The sequence below is a fragment of the Heterocephalus glaber genome, unplaced genomic scaffold, assembly GCF_053883595.1.
Source record: "Heterocephalus glaber isolate CG9 unplaced genomic scaffold, H.glaber_assembly_v1.0 deba00001561, whole genome shotgun sequence".
NCBI classification, from domain to species: domain Eukaryota; kingdom Metazoa; phylum Chordata; class Mammalia; order Rodentia; family Bathyergidae; genus Heterocephalus; species Heterocephalus glaber.
In genome coordinates this window covers 2,889,281-2,912,354 of record NW_028258349.1, presented here as the reverse complement: position 1 = coordinate 2,912,354, position 23,074 = coordinate 2,889,281, and the positions used below count along the sequence as shown (strand labels likewise).

The 23,074-nt window shown below is 38.3% G+C and overlaps 1 protein-coding gene across 2 annotated transcripts in view; it reads right to left on the bottom strand.

Annotated features, from left to right (window-relative positions):
* Cd48 (CD48 molecule) overlaps positions 1 to 23,074 on the bottom strand; it is a 35,034-nt gene that overhangs the window by 5,782 nt on the left and 6,178 nt on the right. For both annotated transcript variants that reach the window (XM_021239834.2, XM_087190930.1), the window contains exon 3: positions 1,605 to 1,913. In XM_021239834.2, coding sequence (XP_021095493.1) covers positions 1,605 to 1,913 — 309 coding nt within the window. The remainder of the gene's footprint in view (positions 1 to 1,604; positions 1,914 to 23,074) is intronic.

The window sequence follows — 23,074 nt, the reverse complement described above, 5'->3', positions numbered from 1 at the left end:
CAGGAATCTGTAGCCACTGTCCACAGATTACTGAGCCTGGGGACTCTCAGCTGATCCTGGTATTTTTCCCATTTATTTCTTCTTGATTCTAATGCACTGCTTTCGCTCTGCTTTTTCTGCTCTGCTTTTGCAGTTGCTCTTTGTTTCTTAAAAATAACTTGTCCTTACTGAGTAAAAATACAGCAGATTGGTTTCTGATATTTGCTGTCAAAAGAGCTTTACCTAATATGGACATAGAGATATTAAGATAGTTCTCCAAAATCACAAAACAAGTGGATGACTGACCAGAGGTTTTTTGTTGCTTTTGGTTTTAAGTTTTAATAGACAATAATTTTACATATTTAAGGGTATGGTATGATAATTTGATACATGTGTGCAATTGGCAAGGATCAAATCAGGATAATTAGCATTTATCTCCTCAAACATTTAATTAGTAAATTTGCAGTACTGAGAATTGAACCCAGGAAACTTTATACATTCCCAACATTCCTACATCTCCAACTCTTTTAAATCTAGAGACAAGGTCTCACTAAGCTGCTAGGTTATCCAAGGTTGGGGTCAAAGTTGGGATCTTCCTATCTCAGCCTCTCAGAGTACTGGAATCACAGGTAGCATACCTGGTGTATTTGTCACTTCTATGTCGGGAACCTTTCAACTCTTTTCTAGTTACTGTGAAATATATAATAAATAAGCTAGGTGTGGTGGCACATGCCTATAATTCCAGCTACTCAAGAGGCTGAGGCAGGAGTATCGGAAGTTCTAGGTCAGCCTGGGTGACTTAGTGAGACCCTGTGTCAAAATAAAATAAAAAGGGCCAGGGATATAGCTCAGTGAGTGGCTTTCTTTGGGTTTAATACCTATCACTACAAAGAATGAGAGAGGGAGAGAGAGAAGGAGAGGACATAGGGAGACGGGGAGAATCAGAGAAAGAGAGAAAGAGAGAATTGTAGACCATCATTCTATTGTACTATAGAATACTAGAACTAATTTTTCCTATGTAACTGTATTTTGTACTCGTTATCCAACCTTTCGGCCTTCTCCTGCCCTCCCTAACTTTTAGTAACCACTATCCTCTCTACTATGAGATCAACATTTTTAGCTTCCAAAAATGAGTGAGAACATATTATAATTGTCTTTCTTTACCTGGCTTACTTCACCTAACTGGAGCTATGAGTCCAGGCCTGTCTGACTCCAAGCAGAATGTCTTAGTCTTTATTCCTTATACACTGGTTAGGCTGGAGCTATATGTGGAAGTTTTTGTCACTCTCATTCTGATAGGTTAAAAAGACTCTCCATAATATCTCCTGCCTCAACCTTAATTTTTTATACCTTTTCCCACAAGTCTGAGGTCCAAGATCAGAAATATAATTCATATAAGTTCAGAACTGATATGGGTTCATTATAGGACAGCATGAAGGAGGTAGAAAGAAAACAGCTTTGGGGGGTTTGCTGGCCCAAGCTCACTCTTAAGGAGAAAGGGCCTTGGGGGAAATGAATTAAGCCTGTCTGAGACTTCTGCCCCTTCTCCCAGACAGTGTCCCCAGGAGTCCCAGGAAGTGGTCCACCCAGGGCCCTGGACTTGCCATTTCATTTTCCTAACTCACCAAACACCTTCAAGATTATCTTGACCTCGCGTTCATCTTCGTCCTCCTCTGATACTCTCAAGATGTAAGTACTGCTGTCCGATTTCTGGATGTTATAGATATGTAATGCACCACTTTGATTATCAAGTCTGATCCTGTGTTTAAATTTAGTGTTGAAGTAGTTAACTTCTTTTGGGTCCCATTCCACAATCTTCTGGTTGGTAGTGTAAAACCAGGTGCCATGTGTGAAGTTATCGAGCAGTTTCTTGGAGCTTTGCAGAGTCACGTTGCTGCCGGAGGCCCTGGTGATCGTCTCAGATTCTGAATGACCTGTCAATGAAAGTCAGGGTGAAACCTGCCCTGGAGAGAGTAGTGTCACCCAGTGGCCTAGGAAGAAGGAAGAGATTTCTGCCCGCGGTAGGGGTGGGGATTGTGGGCTTCATCACAGGTTCTTGTCCTCTGATCAAGAATTCAGTGAAAATTGGAGCTTGAGAAGCAGGTGTGGGGGCCAGGGGATGTTGCTTATAATTATCTAGTTCTAGCCTCAGACAATATAGACAAAAGACATTGAGTTGACTCTTACTCTCTTTCTTACCTTCATACCAATAGATTTCCCAATGAATTGGTGATAAATCATGTCTCTTCTCTGGGTTTATGTTTCTTGTCTGTTCAATTTAGTTCAATAAGCATTGTACAAATGCCTAGAGGTATAACATAAACAGGATATGATTTTATGCTAAAAGATTTAATGCACGAATGTGGGACAGATACAAAAACAAATTATCTCAATATGAAATCTTGGTTACTATAATAAAGATAAGCACAAGGCTCTGTCCTAGGGGATAGAGGAAATACTAGGAAAATTTCTTCAGGGGATATGACCACTAATTTGAGTCTAAGAATGTTTAAAGCCTAATATTGAGAAATGTATGACAGGTACTACGTGAGGCAGTTAGAATATGTCAGTGAATTAAAGAGCAAAGATCCTTGAACTGACATTAGAGTAAGCAATACATACAATAACTAAATACATTATATAGCATGTTAAACACTAATTGGTATAATAAAGAGAAAGTGTAGAATACAGTAAGAGGTCTCATGAATGCTGGAAGAGGTTGGGAGGGGAGTGTCAATTATAAGGTGATTAGTAGGTCACATCTAAGCAAAAACTAGGAGGACAGAAAGCCAAGCAGATATCTAGGATAATAGTGAACAGGTAGAAGGAAGATCTAGAGGAGAGGCCCAGTGGCGGGGTGTTCCTGCTGTATTTAAACAGTGGAGATGAGGCCAGGTGGAAGGTGTGGAATAAGCAAAGGGAATGAGTGTTAAGAGACAGAGAGAGAAAGGGAGGATGGAGAGAGAGAGAGAGGAGAGAGAGAGAGAGAGAGAATGGAAAATAAAAATGAAGACATGCTTGCCTTATTGATAATGTTTTACTCTGCATTTTTCTCTTGTAAAAATGACTCATGTATTGTATGCATTCACAATTTATTTATAAGTTGTTAGAAGGTAAGAAAGTGGAACTATTAGGTGACAAACTTTGGATCAGAGACAGCTATTGCAAAAGTGATGGAACTGAAGCTCTAGGGCCCTTTACATGGCCCTATCAGGGCCCCAACAGTGCATTTGTGTGCCGATATGTTTTATAAAGCAGTATATGTTTTTAACGCAAGTAATTAGACCACTACCTCTTTCCAATCCAACATCCCCTTCTTCACATTTCTACTTGGGTTGGCTGTGTCACACTTGTGGGTATTCTGGAATCTGGCTAAGGGGGAACTAGGACCAGGAAGTGTTTAGTTTGAGTGTGGTTCAGACTCTCCTGAGTGGGTACTGCTAGCTATTTGGCTGAAGAAATGACATCAAGAATGTTGCTGCCCTCACTGGCCAAGTCCTTAGGCATGTGGTAATAGGTGTGGGGTTGGAAGAAAACAGGGTTGGAAGTGAACAGGAGCCAGAGCTATTCAATAACAGAATACTCTAGAAGCATGAAGATATTTAATTAATTGAAAGGTTTATGCTATTTTTCTGGCTTTCATGTGTGATGTAAGACTTGTCAGCTTTAAAAAAATTCATATCTTATTGAGATTTCTTTCCTCATTCTAATTGAATTAAATTTTGTTCCTTTTCTTTTTTTTTTTTTTTTTCTCAGTTCTGGGGATTGAACCCAAGGCCTTTGCACTGAGCTACATGACCAGCCCTTTTTGTTTTTTACTAGTGTATATTTGTGATAAATAATAATTACATTTGTTTTAGGGGATTGGTACATGGATATATCATATCTTAAGCATTGTTAATCTCTTTATCCCTCCTCTTGCCATCCATCTTCCCTATTCTTTCTGATCCCTTTCTCTATTCACAACAAATCTGCCTTTTTGTTTCTTACCATCTCTATTTTACCCTTTTATTTACCTATGCTTCAGATTTCTTATATAAGAGAAACCATGTAATATTTAAATTTCTGTGTCTGCCTTATTTCACTTAACATTACGGTCTCAAGAGACTTCTGGGAAGATGGCAGAATAGTGAGCAACAGAGAAACAGCCTCTCCGGTATTTGGAATATAGACGCTGGAATATAGCAGCATGAGGAAGAGGAGGAAAGTGGGTCTCTGGAACCCAGAAAGGATCTGGTGAGAATTAGAGCCCATGAAAAGAGCAAGGAGAGGGACTACAACATGGAGGAGGGAGATGGCGAGCAGTGCTTTTTCCCTGACCCCCCACTTCTGATGTGGGAGGGGTGGCTGAAACCTGCAGGGGCATAGTGATTACTGGCTACCCCAGAGGCTTCTACAGAGAAATGCATCAGTGGAGTGGAGCAGTGGATGCTGCAGACTTCAGTGCTAGTGAGCTATGTGGGTTCAGATGCCACTCAGGTGTGGGTGATTGACCAGTAGCCATTTTGGAAAAGGATCAACGGGAGTCAGAACTCAGAATAGCTGCAGGGTTGCCCCCATCTATCAGCTCCAAGTGTCAGGGAGAGGTGAAACCAAGTTCCAGTTGGCAGGAGACCAGGGTGCTGAGTTCAAGTTGGCAGTGAGCTGAGTGGAAGCCTACAGGGAGCCAAGTTCAAGCTGGCAAAAGTCACTCAGAGTGTTGCAGGCTGAAAAACTATGGTTCTAGCCTCACAACCAGAAACCAGGACCAGCCTGAACTTAAGTGGAACTAAAGGCTCAGGTTTGCTTGGATTATCTACCACTGCCATAATTCTACTGCTGGCTTGCTGGGATCAGTCAGCATGGATCTGGGCTGTCTACCTCTTCTGTCAACTAGTGACAGCAGAGACATGCCCTGAAATGGACATTCTCCCCTACTTTTCCTCCTTTCTTTGCTTTTTAATTTTCAAAAATGTTTATTTAAAATTTTTAATTTTCTATTTTTTCTCTTTTTCTTGATCTTGTTTTTATATGTGTTCTCACACATTGTTTCTAGTTTTATTTTGTTTTTTGTTTGTTTTACTCTGTTCTTGTTTTTGTTTCTTCCTTTTTTCTTTCCCTTCTGTCTTCTTCACCAGTTCCCAAAGCTTGCATAATATGTTTTTGTCCTCCAGCCTTGCTTCTGACCCCTTTCTCTTCTATTTTTCGATTTTTTCCTCTGCCCCTTTTCTTCCCTGAGGATAAAATTCCCATATTGAGGGGATATTTACTATATGCAATTTTGTGGTATGTTTTAGATTTGGTTATATAATTACAAATTCTGTTCATATGGTTAAAGGTGGTAAATTAATAATTACCACAGTTTGTCATTTTCTAGGGTGTGTTTGATGCTATTGTTATTACTGATTGTGCTACTTTAGTCAAGGTGTCATAATTGTTCAGTTGTTCTTCCTTGTATGCCAAGACTGAGATTGTCTGAGGATCATAAACAATACTATAGGCCAATGTCAAAGGGGCTAGGCCAAATAGACAGCAACTTCTCATCCCCAGTAAATTGAAGAGATAGGATCTTTCAACAGAATCAAAACCCAAAAGCCAGCTATATCTGGAAGACATCTCTGAAAAGTAGTCATTTCCTAAGAGTTCTCAATACTAGCAATAAAGATACCCACCATAAACAATTTACAAGCATCAATGCAGGAATTAAACTGGAAAAAAATAGAAATTGAGAAGACGCAAAAGCAAGATGCAACCACACAGACTTCCAGATCACTAGAGGCAAATCCACGGGTCAATGAAGTGGAACAATTTGAAATCCACCCACCTGGTAACAGTGGAAGTGGTAACAGCAGAAGTAACAAAGCAAATGAATGATGCTCTAGAAAAAAAAAATCAAATCAGAAATAATTTCTCAGATAACTTCAGAGATGATGGCCATAATGAAGGGCAGGATTAGTGAATCTACAGAAGATAAAGATAAAAAAAAAGAGGAGCTTAGGAAAATAATAGAAACCATGAATGCCCAACATAGGAGAGAAATAGAATCCATGAAACAGATTCAATGAGATATCCATAAGATTAAAAATTCTATTGAAAGTTTTCCCAGCAGAATGAACCAATGTGAACACAGCATATCAGATCTAGAAAACAGAATTGTGGTTAACAACCAGAAAAAGAAAGATTTCTTTAAAAAATAGCAAAGGACCATAAAAAATTCTGTCCAACAGCCGCTATATGATGCAAAGAAGAATGACATAAGATTCATCAAAGTCAATGAAAAAACAGAAGGTAATTTAAACAACATAAAAAACCTGTTCACAGAAGTAACAGCAGAAAACTTGCAAAGCATGGAAAAAGAACTTGGCATACAGATAAGTGAGGCATATAGAACTCCATTTAGCCATGATAAAAAAAGTCTACCCAAGGCATATAATAGCCAGGATTGTAGAAATTCAACACAAGAGCAGAAATTTAAAAAATGTTAGAGAAAAGAAACAAATCGCTTATAAAGGAAAGCCCATCAGAATTACAGAAGACTTCTCAACACAAACTCTTAAGTCAAGGAGAGCTTGGAGTGAAGTATTCAAGCCCAAAATGAAAACAGTCTCCAACCAGATTGATATACCCCACAAAACTATCTTCCAAAATGAATGGAGGAATAAGATACTTCCATGACAAAGGCACCTGAAAAAATTTATGACCACCAAACCAGCACTCCAAAATGTTCTGAAGAATATTCTAGAAAGAGATTACAAAGACTAAAACTCCATGAACCCCAACAGAATGAATCCACTAGGCAAGGCAAGTAATTAAACAAATGAGAAACAAAGGGAATCAACAACAGGAAAATAACATGACAGGGATAAGTCAATACATATCAATTATAACCATCAATGTAAATGGTCTCAATTGACAATCAAAAGAAACAGACTAGCAGAATGGATCAAGAAACAAGATCCAACAATATGCTGAATACAAAAAACATTTAACTCAAAAAGAAATTCATAGACTGAAAGTCAAAGGATGGAAAACAATACTCCATGTGACGAGAAAGTGGAAAAAAAGAAGGGGGTAGTAATTCTATTTGCAGACAAAGTGAATTTCAAGCCAAGACTGATCAAGAGAGGTAAAGGAGGTCACTGCATCCTTGTTAAGATAACAATCCAAGGGCCGGGGATTTAGTTCAGTGGTTCTGGCACCTGCCTCGCAAGCGCAAGTTCCTGAGCTTGATCCCCGGTACTGGAAAAAAAAAAAAAGATAACAATCCAAGAGGAAGAGATAACAATCATAAATATACATATACCAAATACCAGTGTACTAAACTATATAAAACAAATATTAATGGACATGAAAATCAAATAAGCACTAATATAATTGTAATGGGAGACCTCAATGTACCACTGACACAAATAGATCAATTAGACAAAAAATCAACACAGAAATATCAGAACTGAACCAAATTTTTGAACAAATGGACTTAGTGGATGGCTACAGAGTATTCCACCCCACAACATCAGAATACACATTCTTTTCAGCTGCACATGAGATATTCTCCAAAATAGACCACATACTAGCTCATAGAACATGGTTAAGTAAATGCAAATAAATTCAAATTATCCTATGCATATCATGAGACCACAGTGCAATAAAATTGGAAATCAATGGCAAAAGATACCACAAAAACTTTATAAATGCATGGAAATTAAATAACACCCTCCAGAACAACTGATGGGTCACAGATGAAATTAGTCTGACAGTTTCTACAATTAAACAGTAACACCAATACAACATACTGGAACTTATGGCATGCAATGTAAGCAGTCCTATGAGGGAAATTTATAGTAGTAAATTCCCACATCAGAAAAATAGCACAAGTTCAAATAACCTAATGTTGAATCTCAAGGTGCTAGAAAAAAAAAGAGCAAGTCAAACCCAAAGCTTGTATGAGGGAGGAAATAGAAACATTAGAGCAGAAATTAATGCAACCGAGACTAAGAAAACAATACAAAGAATCAATGTATCGAAGAGTTTTTTTTAAATATTAAGTAAAATTGACAAACCCATAGCCAATCTTATCAAAAGAAAGAAAGAATCAAAGAAAGGACTCAAATCATGAAATTAGGAATGAAAAGCAGATACTCTCAACAAATAACAGAAGATCATTAATATCTACTATGAGAATCCATAATCTAATAAGATGGAAAAAATAGAAATTTAAAGATTCCTAAATATGTATGAATTACCAAAGCTGAATCAAGAAGATACAAAGATTCTGAATAACCCAATATCAGTCAATGAAATTGATGATGTAATTAAAAACCTGCCAACAAAGAAGAGCCCAGGTCCTGACGGATTTATTGCTGAATTCTATAAGAAACTTAGAGAAAATGTAATGCCACTACTCCTCAAATTCCAATGAAATTGAAAGAGAATCAATACTCCCAAACTCATTCCTGGAAGCAAGAATTACCCTGATGTCAAAACCAGAGAAGGATCCAATCAAAAAAGAAAACTACAGGCCAGTCTCCCTAATGAACACAGGCACAAAAATCTTCAATAAGATACCTGCAAACAGAATGCAACAAATCATCAAGAAGATTATATAACATGACTAAGTAGGATTTATCCCAGGGATGCAGGGACAGTTCAACATATGCAAATCAATAAATGTACTACACCCTAATAACAGAGCCAAGGGCAAAACCACATGATCATCTCAATAGATGCAGAAAAGGCATTTGACAAAGTCCAGCACACATTCATAATAAAAACCCTACAAAAATGAGAATAGATGGACTTTATCTCAATCTGATGACAAACCAACAGCCAACGTAATACCAAATGGTCAAAAACTGAACACTTTCACTCTAAAATCAGGAACAGGAGAAGGATGTCTACTGTCACCATTCTTATTCAATATAGTTCTGGAAACATTAACCAGAGCAGTCACACAAGAGAAAGAAATAAAAGGAATAAGGATAGGAAAGGAAGAAGTTAAATTATCATTATTTGCAGATGACATGATACTCTACATAGCAGATCCTAAAAATTTCACCAAAAGACTCCTAGATTTAATAACTAAATTCAGTAGCATAGCTGTATACAAAGCTAGCACTCAAAAATCAGTAGCATTCCTGAACACAAATAACAAACTCACTGAGAGAAAAATTAGGGAAACACCTTTTACAATAGCATTAAAAAAAGAATACTTATGAATCAACCTAATGAAGGAAATAAAAGACCTTTACATTGAAAACTACAGTACTCTGAAAAAGGAGATGGAAGAGGATATCAGAAAATGGAAAGACATCCCTTGTTCTTGGGTAAGAATATAGTGAAAATGGCCATACTCCCAAATTGTTATACAGATTTAATGCAATCATTATCAAAATACCAATAGTATAACTCACAGAATTAGAGAAAACAATCCTAAAATTCATTTGGAATCAGAAGAGACCTAGAATAGCAAAAGCAATCCTGGGCTAATGCGATCAGCATGGGTGAACTTGAGACCTGAGTGGGGGTGATAGAAGTTAGAGAAAAACACACAGACACACACGTAAAGAGCAAGCTGGGGCCAGGTGGAACACAGCCCTCTGATGGGGAAACTGCAACACAGTGCCTGCTCAGCATGTTTTTTATACAGTTTCAAGGGGGAGTATTCAAGGGTGGTTTCAGGAAGAACAAGCTCTTTTTATGATGTTGAGAACGTGGAAAGTAGGACATTCTCAAGGTTAGCTAGCTCTGCTGCAGTTAGTTATCTGGAACACTGAGCTCTCCATGCTGCTCCCCTTATCGCCTGAGTTACTAGAGGTCAGGAGCTGAATACAATAAGTCTCTGAAGACCCTCAGCTCCATACATTGGGCAACAAAGGCAAGGGACTTGAAATTATGCTACAAAGGTACAGTGATAAAAACAGTATTGTACTGATCCATGGATCACTGGAACAGACTAGAAGATGCAGAAACAATTCCAAACACACTCAGCCACCTTATCTTTGACAAAGGAGCCAAACACTTTCACTGGAAGAAAGATAGCCTCTTCAATAAATGGTGCTGGAAAAACTGGCTTTCCCCATGCCAAAGACTAAAACTAGACCCATATCTCTCACCACGTACCAAATTAAAATCAAAGTAGATCAAAGATCTAAATATTAAAACAGAAACACTAAATCTGCTGGAAGAGAGAATAGGTAGAACTCTACGTAAGTGTAAGCAAAGATTTTATGAACAAAATCCCAACCACACAGGAAATATCACAAAGAATTAACAACTGGGATCTCATCTCATTAAAAAGCTTTTGCACAGCAAAAGAAACTACCAGTAGAGTGAAGAGACAAACCAGAGTGGGAAAAATTTTTTGCCAGCCATTCCTGAGACAACCTACTAATATCTAGAATCTATAAAGAACTCAAAAAAAATCAGACCCCCGCCCCAAATTTAAAGACCCAATCCAAAAATGGGCATCTGAAATGAGTAGACATTTCTCAGATGAAGAAGTACAAATGGCAAATAAATGTATGAAATAATTTTAACATCACTGGTCATTTGAGAAAGCATGGCTATTATCAAGAAATCATCCAACAACAAATGCTGGTGGAACTGTGAGGAAAAAGGAACCCTTGCCAGTGTTGTAGCAAAAGAATTAAAAGCATCATACCAAAGTGATATGTGTACACTCATGTTTATAGCAGCACAGTTTGTAATAGCTAAACTCTAGAAATAGCCCAAATGCCCATTAACAGATGAATGGATAAAAAAGATGTGGTATAGGAAGAAAATGTTCAGTAAATATTGCATAACCATAACAGGCCTAGCACTGTCTAGATTCTGATGTCAGCAATGCAGATAGAGTGTCTGACTTCTTGGAGCAGACAGCCTAGGAGGTCATTCTCTCTGGGATTTAAAAATCTCTAGATTTATATTCCAGACTGACCCTTATTCTTTTTTGCATGTGAATTGAAAGAAATGATCATAACGGGTAGCCACATGCCTGTTATCCCAGCACTAAAAATTAAAAAAAAAATTAAAATAAAAATTAAAAATAAAATAAAATTTTTAAAAAGGGCTGGAGAAGTAGCTCAGTGTGAAGGCCCTGGGTTCAATCTCCGATATTGAAGGGAAAAAAAAAGCAGCAGCTCAAATCAGTGTTTTTCTTTTTTTTTTTTTTTTTGCATTAAATTCTTTTATTGGTATATTGTAGGTATGCAACACAATTACATTTCTCATTGGAAATTGTACCTTTATATAATGCATCTTGCTTCTTATTTTTTCCCCATTCCTAGTCCTCCCTTCACGCCCTCCACCTTTCCCTATTTACAAAGACTTTATTTCCATTTTTTCCATTTCTCAACATTTTTCCTTTCCCTTCTTTCCTTTCCCCTGACCCTCCCACTACCCCTACCCCTTTGGACCTTTTCTTCCTATTTTGCATTATCAATTTTTCATTCTATTCATTGGTACATTTTAGGTATACAATATAATGACATTCATCATTGGAAATTTGCACCCTTACATAGTCTCTCTTGGTTCTTATTTTTCACCATGCCCAGCCCTTCCTTCAACCCCTCCATTCCTCCCTATTTACAAAGATTTTGTTCCTATTTTTCCATTTTCTCATATTAATCCCATTCCCTTCTATCCTTTCCCCTAGCCCTCCCACTTCCTTCCCCTTTGCCCCTTTTCTTCCTATTTCACATTGCCTGTTATACATTTAGTCCTTATTTACACTTTCAGTTTCTCACACCAGAGAAACTATTCGGTATTTACACATGTGTGTCCTATTTATTTCACTTAAGAGTATCACCTCAATGTGCATCCACTTAGCTATAAATGTCTCTAATTTCTCATTTTTTATGGCTGAGTAGTACTCCATTTTATTAAAAAACCACATTTTCTTTATCCAGGCTCCAGTTGATGGGCGTTTGGGCTGTTTCCAAGTTTTAGCTATTACAAACTGGGCTGCTATGAACATGGGTGCACATATATCACTGTGGTATGATTCTTTTAATTCTTTGGGGAAGATCCCCAGCAGTGGAATAGCGGGGTCAAATGGGACTTCCAGTCCTAGTTCTTTGAGGTATCTCCATACTGATTTCCACAGTGCTTGCACCAGTCTACACTCCCACCAGCAGTGGAGCAGAGTTCCTCTTTCCCCACAGCCCCGCCAGCATTTGTTATTGGTTGATTTCATGATAGCAGCCATTCTTTCTGGAGTGAAGTGGAATCTCAGTGTTGTTTCCATTTGCATCTCTCAAATGACCAGTGATGTTGAACATTTTTTCATGTATTTATTTGCTATTTCTACTTCTTTGTCTGAGAAATGTCTGTTCGTTTCAGATGCCCATTTTTGGATTGGGTCTTTAAATTTGGGAGGTCTGATCTTTTTAAGTTCTTTATAGATTCGAGATAGTAGACCTTTGTCTGAGGAAAAGCAGGTGAATATTTTTTCCCACATTGTGGGTTGTCTCTTCACACTGCTGGTGGTTTCTCTTGCTGTGCAGAAGCCTTTTAATAAAAAGAGATCCCACTTGTTGATTGTGCTAGTTCACGGGCAACTGAGGTTTTGTTCATAAAACCTGTTCCTACACCGATGTCTTCAAGGGTTCTACCTAACCTCTGTTCCAACTGGTTCAGAGTTTCTATTTTAATATTTAGATCTTTAATCCATTTTGATTTTAGTTTAGTGCATGGTGAGAGATATAGGTCTAGTTTTAATCTTTGGTAAGTTGAAGCCCAATTTTTCCAGCACCATTTATTATAGAGGCTATCTTTCCTCCAGTGAGGGTGTTTGGCTCCTTTGTTGAAGATGAGATGGCTGAGTGTGTCTGGCATTGTTTGTGCATCTTCTAATCTGTTCCACTGGTCCTCAGGTCTGTTTCTTTGCCAGTACCATGCTGTTTTTATCACAGTAGCTTTGTAGTAGAGTTGCAAGTTGGGGATTGTGATACCCTCTGCCATGTCTCTGTTACCTAGAATTGCTTTTGCTATTCTGGGTCTCTTCTTGTTCCAAATGAATTTTTGGATTGTTTTTTCTAGGTCTATGAAGTATGCTGCTGGGATCTCAATTGGAATTGCATTAAATCTATATAGCAGTTTTGGAAGTATGGCCATTTTCACTATATTAATCCTTCCTACCCAGGAGCAGGGGATGTCTGTCCATTTTCTGATATCATCTTCAATCTCTCTTTTCAGAGTGCCATAGTTTTCAGAGAAGAGGTCTTTGATTTCTTTCGTTAGGATGATTCCTAGGTATTTCAGTTTTTTGGATGCTATTGTGAAAGGAATTATTTTCCCTATTTCTCTCTCAGTGAGTCTGTCACTGGTGTAGAGGAAAGCTATTGATTTTTGTGTGTTGACCTTGTAACCAGCTACTTGACTGAATTTGGTTATTAAGTCTAGAAGACTTTTGGTGGAGTTCTTGGGGTCTTCTATATAGAGTATCATGTCATCTGCAAATAATGACAATTTGACTTCTTCATTACCTATCTTTATTCCTTTTATTTCTTTCTCTTGTCTAATTGCTGTGGCTAATGTTTCCAGAACTATATTGAACAAGAGAACAAGAGTGGTGATAGTGGACATCCTTGTCTTGTTCCTGATTTTAGTGTGAAGGATTTCAGTTTTTGACTGTTTAGTATGATATTGGCTGTTGGTTTTTCCTAGATGGCTTTTATCAGTTTGAGGTAGAGACCATCTATTCCAATTTTTTGTAGGGTTTTTATCATAAATGCATGTTGGATTTTGTCAAATGCTTTTTCTGCATCTATGGGGATAATCATATGGTTTTTGTCCTTGGCTCTATTGAAATAGTGTATTACATTAATTGATTTTCATATATTGAACCATCCCTGCATCCATGGGATGAATCCCACTTGCTCAGGGTGTATGATCTTCTTGATGATCTTCTGCATTCTGTTTGCCAGTATCTTATTAAGGATTTTTGCATCTATGTTCATTAGTAAGATTGGCCTATAGTTCTCTTTTTCAGTTGGGTCTTTCTCTGCTTTGGGGATCAAGGTGATGCTTGCTTCCATGAATGAATTTGGGAGTATTGCTTCCCTTTCAATTTCATTGAAGAGTTTAAACAGTAGTGGCAGCAGTTCCTCTCCAAATGTCTTGTAGAATTCAGCAGTGAAGCCATCAGGGCCCGGATTTTTCTTGGTTGGTAAGTTTTTAATTACATTTTCAATTTCATTGGTTGATATTGGGTTGTTCAGAATTTTTAGGTCTTCTTTTTCAACTTTGGTAATTCATATGTATCCAGGAATCTGTCCATTTCTTCCGTGTTGTCCATCTTATTGGCGTATAGGTTCTGGAAGTAGGTATTGATGATCCTCTGGATTTCTGCTGGGTCTGTTGTAATTTCACCCTTTTCATTCCTAATTGCATGGATTTGGGCCTTTTCTTTCCTTTTTCTGACAAGATTGGTTAAAGGTTTGTCAATTATGTTGATTCTTTCAAAGAACCAACTCTTGGCTTCATTGATTTTTTGTATTGTTCTCTTAGTCTCCACTGCATTGATTTCTCCTCTGATCTTTATAATTTCCTCCCTTGTATGAGCTTTGGGGTTGTCCTGCTCTTCTTTTTCTAGAAGCTTGAGGTTCAGCATCAGGTTGTTTAATTGGTCTCGTTCTGTTTTCCTAATATGCATATTCACTGCTATGAATTTCCCTCGTAAGACTGCTTTCATTGTGTCCTATAGATTCCGATATGTTGTATTGTCATTGTCATTTAATTGAAGGAAGTGTCTGATTTCTTCTTTAATTTCCTCTGTGACCCACTGGTTATTCAGAAGTGTGTTGTTCAATTTCCACATGTTTATGAAATTTTTTGAGTTTCTTTTGCTATGGATCTCCAATTTCATCCCACTATGGTCTGATAATATACAGGGGATAACTTAAATTCCTTTGCACTTACTTAAACATGTTCTATGTGTGAGTATGTGGTCTATTTTGGAGAATGACCCATGTGCAGCTGAGAAGAATGTGTATTGTGATTTTGTGGGGTGGAAGACTCTGTAAACATCGGTTAAGTTCATTTGTTCAAGAATTCGATTGAGTTCTAGTATTTCATTACTTATTTTTAGTCTAGTTGATCTATCTATTTGTGACAGTGGGGTGTTGAGGTCCCCCACTACAATTGTATTAGTGCATATATGGCTTTTCATGTCCATTAGTATTTGTTTTATATAGTTGGGTGCACTAGTGTTTGGTGCATAGATATTTATGATTGTCATCTCTTCCTCTTGGATTGTTCCCTTTACAAGGATGTAGTGTCCTTCTTCATCTCTCTTAATTAGTGTTGGTTTGAAATCTACTTGATCTGCAAAGAGGATAGCTACTCCTGCTTTTTTTCGGGTTCCTGTCCCATAGAGTATTGTTTTCCACCCTTTCACTTTCAGTCTATGAGTTTCCTTTTGAATTAAGTGTGTTTCTTGTATGCAGCATATTGTTGGATTTTGCTTCTTGACCCATTCTGCCAGTCTATTTCTTTTGATTGGTGAATTGAGACCATTAATGTTGACGGTTATAACTGAAATGTATTGACTTGTCATTGCCATGACTTTTTCTTTTAGTTGGGTTCTCCCCCTTTACATTTAATTTCTTGTCATGCCAGATGGGTTCATTCTGCTTTGCTTCCTGGGGTTGTGATCCTCAATGTCTGTTCCTAGGATATTGTGTAAAATTCTTTGGAGTGCTGGTTTGGTATTCACAAAGTTCCTAAGGAGCTCTTTGTCATGAAAGTATCTTATTTCTCCATCCATTTTGAAAGATAGTTTTGCAGGGTACATTAATCTGGGTTGGAGGCTGTTTTCTTTTAGGGCTTGGAATATGTCACTGCAAGCTCTTCTTGCCTTGATGCTTTGTGTTGAGAAGTCTGCTGTGATTCTGATGGGCTTTCCTTTGTATGTGATTTGTTTCTTTTCTCTCACTGTTTGGAGAACTTTGTTCTTCTGTTGTGTTTCTGGAATCTAAACAATTACATGCCTAGGTGTAGATTTTTTTTGATCAAGGCTATTTGGAGTCCTATATGCCTCACTTATCTGTATGTCAAGCTCTTTTCCCCTGCTTGGGAAGTTTTCTGCCATTATTTCTGTGAAGAGACTTTTTATGTCATCTGCACTCTCTTCTGTTTCTTCATTGAGCCCAATCAGTCTTATGTTATTCTTCTTTGCATCATCTAGCAGCTGCTGGATTGATTTCTCATGTTCCCTTATAATTTTGAAGCAATTTTTCTTTTCCTGGTCACTAATTGCAATCTTACCTTCTATATCTGAAATTCTGTCCTCACATTGGCTCATTCTGCTGTGTAGACTTTCAATGGAGTTTTTCATGTCCTGGAAATCTATTTGCATCTGTTTTATGGATTCCATTTGTTTCTTATGTTGGGATTCCATCATGTTCCTGAGCTCCTCTCTAGATTTATTAATCATGTCTTGCACTAGGGGCACAATTTCTCCTGTTATGTGAGAAATTATTTCTGATTTCATTTTTTCCAGATCCCCTTTTGTTGCCAGTTCAGTGGGTCCAGGTGGTTGAGTAACAGAGTGTTCCATCTCATTTCCCTTTGGGGTTGCTGTAGGTGATCTGGAAGTCTGGTTTTGAGACTTATTTATGTGTTTTCTCATTTCGACTGGGGCGGGGGGCTGTTAGTGCCTGCACGGATTACCTCCTCTGAGCTGGGTGAGGTGGGACAGGGGCCTGGAGCAGCGGTAGGGATGGTGACCCAAAAGCCCTTTCCTATGGGCTAGGAGCAGCCGGAGGGATGGTGGCCGGGAAACCCCTTCCTCTGGACAAGGAGCAGTGGGATGGTGGCTCAGAAGCCCCTCCCTCTGGGCTGGGAGGGGTGGGAGGCATGGTGGCCTGGAAGCCCCTTCCTCTGGGCTAGGAGCAGAGGGACAGAAGGTGGCCCAAAAGCCCTTTCCTCTGGGCTGGGAGCAGTGGGAGGGATGGTGACCGGGAAGCCCTGTCCTCTGGACCAGGAGCAGTGGGACGACGGCTCAGAAGCCCCTCTTTCTGGGCCGGGAACAGTGGGACTCAGTACCTTGGTCTGGTGGTCTGGTGTCCTCTGCGTCTTTGCAGTGTGGAATCAAGTGACTGCCTGTCTACAGCAGGGTGATTCGGTGTGTTCCGCACGACTGGGGACCTCGGTAGGGTGTGGGCAGACCTGCCTGTCTGCAGCAGGGTGATTCGGTGAGATCAGTGTTTTTCAATCTTGGCACTATTAACATTTGGGGCCAAATACTTTAACAGCATCGCTGGGCTCTGCCCACCAAATGCCAGTAGCACTTCTCCAACTGCGACAATGGAAAATATCTCTGGCTGCTACGAAATGTTTCCTGAGGGATGAAGTTCCCCCACCCCCTCCCTGATTAAGAACTATTAGCCTAGGAAATCTTTTTCATATCACCAAAAGTCTCAGACACAAGCTCCAGAGATGGCACTGCTCTCAGTCTGATGACAGAGGCAAGTGTGGGAAGGACCATTTCAGAATGATATGAATGTTCAGATGCTAGTGTGTGTGCAGGACATGGTATCTTCCCTCTGTCTTTAGCCACTTGGGTGTAGCAATTCTAAAAAAGGCTGATCTAGTAATTGACTTCTTACTGAGAAATAAGGAAGTGGTTAATTTTTTTGATGAAGTCTTGGTTTGCTTTACTGATCATTTCATCTTTTATAAGGTAGATGAAGCAGCCTTAAAAGAAACTACTATTTTGAGTTAATTATAACAGAACTAAGCAATTGATGATGTGTCTGGATGCTTAGGATAAAGTAACAGTGTTTACTTGTATCTTAGAATAAAAACAGGAGCAGACCTTGTCTATGCTCACCCATATTTCAGAATTATAAAAGGAAAAACAAAATTCATTTCAGAAGAAACTATAATTTCATACCATAGAGACAACCCCAGAAAGAGAAAGAGGCTCCAAAAAGGAAATTCTGATTACTCTAGAAATAGGTTTCTAGTATAACTCTTAAAGAAAAATAGGAGGTGAATCTTTTTTTTTTTTAAGGAGGTGAATCTTAAAAATACTGATGTAGAGTTACCTGGAGCTCTCTGATGAAGCCAGAAATTTAACAAAACTTCAAAAACTTTTAAGAATTAATTTTAGCTGAGTGCAGTGGCACACACCTGTATTCACTGCCACTTGTGAGGCTGAGGTAGGAGTATCACAAGTTCAAGGCTGGCCTGGGCAATTTAATGTATTGAGACATCTCAAAATAAAAAAAATAAACTAAAGTAAAAAATAAAGAGCTGAAGATATAGCGCAGTGTAAAGACTCTGAGTTTAATCTGTAGTACTACCACCACTACTAAAAAAAAAGTAATTTGGAAATAGATATCAAGACTTGAGATTTGCATCTTGGGTGATAAACAGGGTGCTATTTCCTGAGATAGGAAATATAATGAGTTTAGTAGGCAATATTGCAATGAAATCTGAAGGTAAGGAAGAAGAGACAACAGAATAAACCATTCTTTCAAGATATTTCAGTTATCCCAGCACTGTCTCAAAATTTAAAAAAAAAAAGCCTGGAGAAGTAGCTCAGTGTGAAGGCCCTGGGTTCAATCCCCAGTACTGAAGGAAAGAGTGGGAAGGAGGATGATAGAGCATTATGTAAATGGGCATGGAAGGACCTGGGCATGGTGGTTCATGTCTATAATCCCAGTACTTGGGAGGCTGAGGCAAGAAGATCATGAGATCACCCATTGTAGAGGAAGTGAGCTGCTCCCAGTGCCCAGGAGGAGGCTTCCGGCCCACCATACCACCACCCCTCCCAGTGCAGAGGAGGTGAGCTGCTCCCAGCACCAAGGAGGAGGCTTTTGGGCTGCCATACCACCACCCCTCCCAGGGCAGATGAGGTGAGCCACATGGGTGCCAACAACAACCACCACCACCCCCCCCCCCCCCGTGGAAATGAGAAGACACGTAAACAAGTCTCAAAGCTAGACTTCCAAATCACCAAAAGCAACCCCAAAGGGAAACAAGATGGAACACTATGATACTCAACCACCTGGACTCCCTGAACTGGCAACAAAACAGGATCTGGAAAAAATGAAATCAGAAATAATTTCTCAGAGTAACAGCAGAGATTGTGCCCATAGCACAAGAGATGATAAATAAATCTAGAGTGGACACAGATAAAAAAAATAGAGGAGCTGAGGAACATGATGGAATTCCAATATAGGATACAAATGGACTCCAGAAAACAAATGCAAACAGATTTCTAGGAGATTAAAAACTCCATTGAAAGCTTATGCAGCAGAATGAGCCAATGTGAGGACAGAATTTCAGATATAGAAGATAAGATTGCAATTAATGACCAGGAAAAGAAAAATTGCTTTAAAATTGTAAGGGAAGGGCCGGGGATTTAGCTCAGTGGTTTGGCCACCTGCCTCACAAGCGCAAGGACCAGAGTTCAATCCCCAGTACCAAAAAAAAAAAAAAAAAAAATTATAAGGGACCACTAGAAATCAATCCAGCAGCTGCTTGATGATGCAAAGAAAAATAACATAAGACTGATCAGAGTCAGTGAAGAAACAGGAGAGAGTGCAGAAGACATAAAAAAAACTGTTCACAGAAGTGATGGCAGAAAACTTCCCAAGCAGGGGAAAAGAACTTGACATACAGATAAGTGAGGCATATAGGTCTCCAACTAGCCATGATCAAAAAACATCTACACATAGGCATATAATAGTTAAGATTCCAGAAACCCAACAGAAGAACAAAATTCTACAAGAAGTTAGAGAAAAGAAACAAATCACATACAAAGGAAAGCCCATCAGAATCACAGCAGACTTCTCAATGCAAACCCTCAACACAAGAAGAGCTTGGAGTGGTGTATTCCAAGCCCTAAAGGAAAACAGTCTCCAACCCAGACTGATGTACCCTCCAAAACTATCTTTCAAAATGGATGGAGAAATAAGATACTTTCATGACAAAGAGCACCTTAGGAACTTCATTACTACCAAACCAGCACTCCAAAAAATTTTAGACAAAATCCTAGGAAAAGACAATGAGGATCACATCCCCAGGATGCCCAGCAGAATGAATCCATTGGGTGCAACAAGAAATTAAATGCAAAGGGGGAGGGAAAATCCAACGAAAAGAAAAAGTCATGACAATGATAAGTCAATACGTATCAGTTAGAACCATCAATAGTGATGGTCTCAATTCACCAATCAAAAGAAATAGACTGGCAGAATGGGTCAAGAAGCAAGATCCAACAATATGCTGCATGGAAGAAACATATTTAATTCAAAAGGAAACTCATAGACTGAAAGTTAAAGGGTGGAAAACAATACTCTGTGTTACAGGAACCACCCCCCCCTCCCCCCGCAAAAGCAGGAGTAGCTATCTTCTTTGCAGATCAAGTGGATTTCAAACCCAAATCTGAAACACTTCTGGTTCCAAGAATTTCAGATAAGCGATAATCAACTTGTATATACAAATCTATTGTGAACATGTGTTTTCATTCCTCTTAAGTAAAAACTTAAGAACAGAACTGTTGGTTCTTAACAGTAATACAAGAAATTTCTATATTGTTTTCCAAAATGGTTTTGTCATTTTACGTTCACATTAGCAGTATTAGACAGTTCTAACTGGTTCACACCTAAGCTGACATTTGTTCTTGTAAAACTTTTAACTTAATCTCCCTAATGAGTGTATAATATGATCTTGTTATTGTACTGATTAGTATTTTTCTGATTCTAGTGTTGCATCCCTTTCCTTGTGCTATACTGGCTATTTATTATCTTCTTGTGTCTACTTTTTAATTGGGTTGTCTATTAATGAGCTGTAAGAGTTCCTTATATATTCTGGTCATAGGTTATATGTATTATAAATACGGTCTGTTGAAGGACTACTTTTCATTTTCTTAATGATGTCATTTAAAGTTCTAAATTTTGGTGAAATCTCATTTATCAATGTTTTTCTTTTATGCATCATGTTTTTTGTATCCTAGGAAATTCTTGCCTACCCTAAATTCATGAACATTTTTCCTTATAATTTCTTCTTAAAGTTTTATAGTTTCAGGCTTTCATATTTAGGTTCATAGATACTTTCAAGTTATTTTTATGTATGGAAATAAAGGGTTGAAGTTAATTTTTTACATTATGTATAACAGGTGTTCTAGTACCATTTGCTGAAAACACTATCTTTTCCTCTGCTCTTGAATTGAGTTTATGTTCTATAAAATGTTAATGTTAAATAATCTTTCAAAAACTCATTGGAGCATATATGTGTGGTTCTATTTCTGGATTCTCTGTTCTATTCCATTGACCTATATGCCTTTCCTTATGCCAACACTGCCTTGATTATTGTAGCTTTAGAGGAAGTCTTAAAATGAGGCAATAAATACCTTCCGACACTGTTGTACTCCTACATAGCTTTTAAATATCAATATCCAATTCTTCATTTATAGCAAGCATACATAGACCTGAATTTTTATATATACCTTGTGTTTTCTAGTCTTGCTAAATTCAAATACAAGTTCTAGGGGCTCCTAGAGACTTCTTAGTATTTTCTCTGTAGATGAGCATTTCATCTACATATAAAGATTTTACTTCTACCTTGCCAATCGTATGCTAATTGTTTCTTTTTATTGCCAGACTATTTTGGTTTGGGCCTATGTTTTAAAGTTTAATGGACTAATGAAGTGTAGGCATATCTGCCCTTGTTCCCCACCTTAAGGAGAAAGCATTGTATCTTCTCCATTCATATAAAGCATTGTTGCTAGAAGTATGGAGTAGATGTCTTTAATCTGTTGAGAAGTTTCTGTTCTACTTCTAGTTTTCTGATAGTTTTTACCATGAACAGCTGTAGAATTTAGTCCAATACTTTTTCTCCAACTAGTGACAGGATCATATGGCTTTCTCCTTTCCTCTGTTAAAATGATGACTTTTGGGGGTGGATCTTCCAATGCTGAACCAACACTGCCATCCCTATAATAAAACCACTTTCTACATCCTGCCAGATCTGACTTCTAACAGTTTGTTTTGTTAAACAAATTTTATCTATGTTCATACATTTTTCTTCTATTATCTTTATCCAGTTTTAGGATTAGCACAATGTTGAGTTCCTAAAATGAGGGGAGAAGTTTTCCTTCTTTCTTCTGCTTTAAATGTTTGATATAATTCATCAGTTAAAATGTATATGAGCCTGTTGTTGTCATATAGGTAGGTTTTCAAGTTAGGAATATACTTTCTTCAATAAGTGCTATTCAAATTTTATATTTCCTCCAGAGTTAGTTTCATTAATTTGTCTTCCAAGGTACTTCTTAGAAGTTGTCAAATTTATTTCAAAAATGATTTGTGTAATATGCTTTCTATATCCTTTTAAATTCCGTAAAATCTGTGGTAATGTCATCTAAATTTTGATATTGTACTTTTAAAAGTGTATAATTGATATTGTGTAAAAGAAGAAAAGGTCTAAAGGAGTAGGGGAAGTGGGAGGGGTGGGGGAAAGGAAAGAAGGGAAAAGAAAAAATAAGAGAAAAGGAAAAAAATGGAAACAAAGTCTTTGCAAATAGGGAAGGGTGGAGGGGGTGAAGGGAGGGCAGGGGAAGAGGAAAAAATGAGAACCAAGATACTCATGTAACGGTACAAGATCCCAATGATGAATGTAACTGTATTTTATACCTAACATGTACCAATAAACTTAATGGGAAAAAAAGAAGGTCATGAGATCAAGCCCTGCCTGTGTTATGTAACCAATCCAAGGGCAGCAAGGCCCTGTCTGAAAAAGGGGGGAGTGTGGATACTAAAGAGAGAGAAAGAAGCCACTGGAGGGGAGGACATAGAGAGAAGGGAGGTAACTGATGGCACTGGACTTGTGGGGCTCAGCACAAAATTGAAGGCACAGATTTTAGTAGGATAGAGTACAACTCAACCTCTGAGAGAAAAGAGAGGAAGAAGGCTAGTTGGGGATATAGATGTGTCTAACTGGAAATGCTGGACAGGACGTTGAAGGGATTTCTGCCAAATTATCTCTAGTTCCCATTTCCTTCTTAAACAAAGAGGCGAGTGTTTTGCCAAGAGGAAGAGGGTTGAGGTAAGGTTTCTGTGAAGATAAGGGTGAAGGTTTGATGTAGTCATTGTGGGAAATAGGAGAAAGA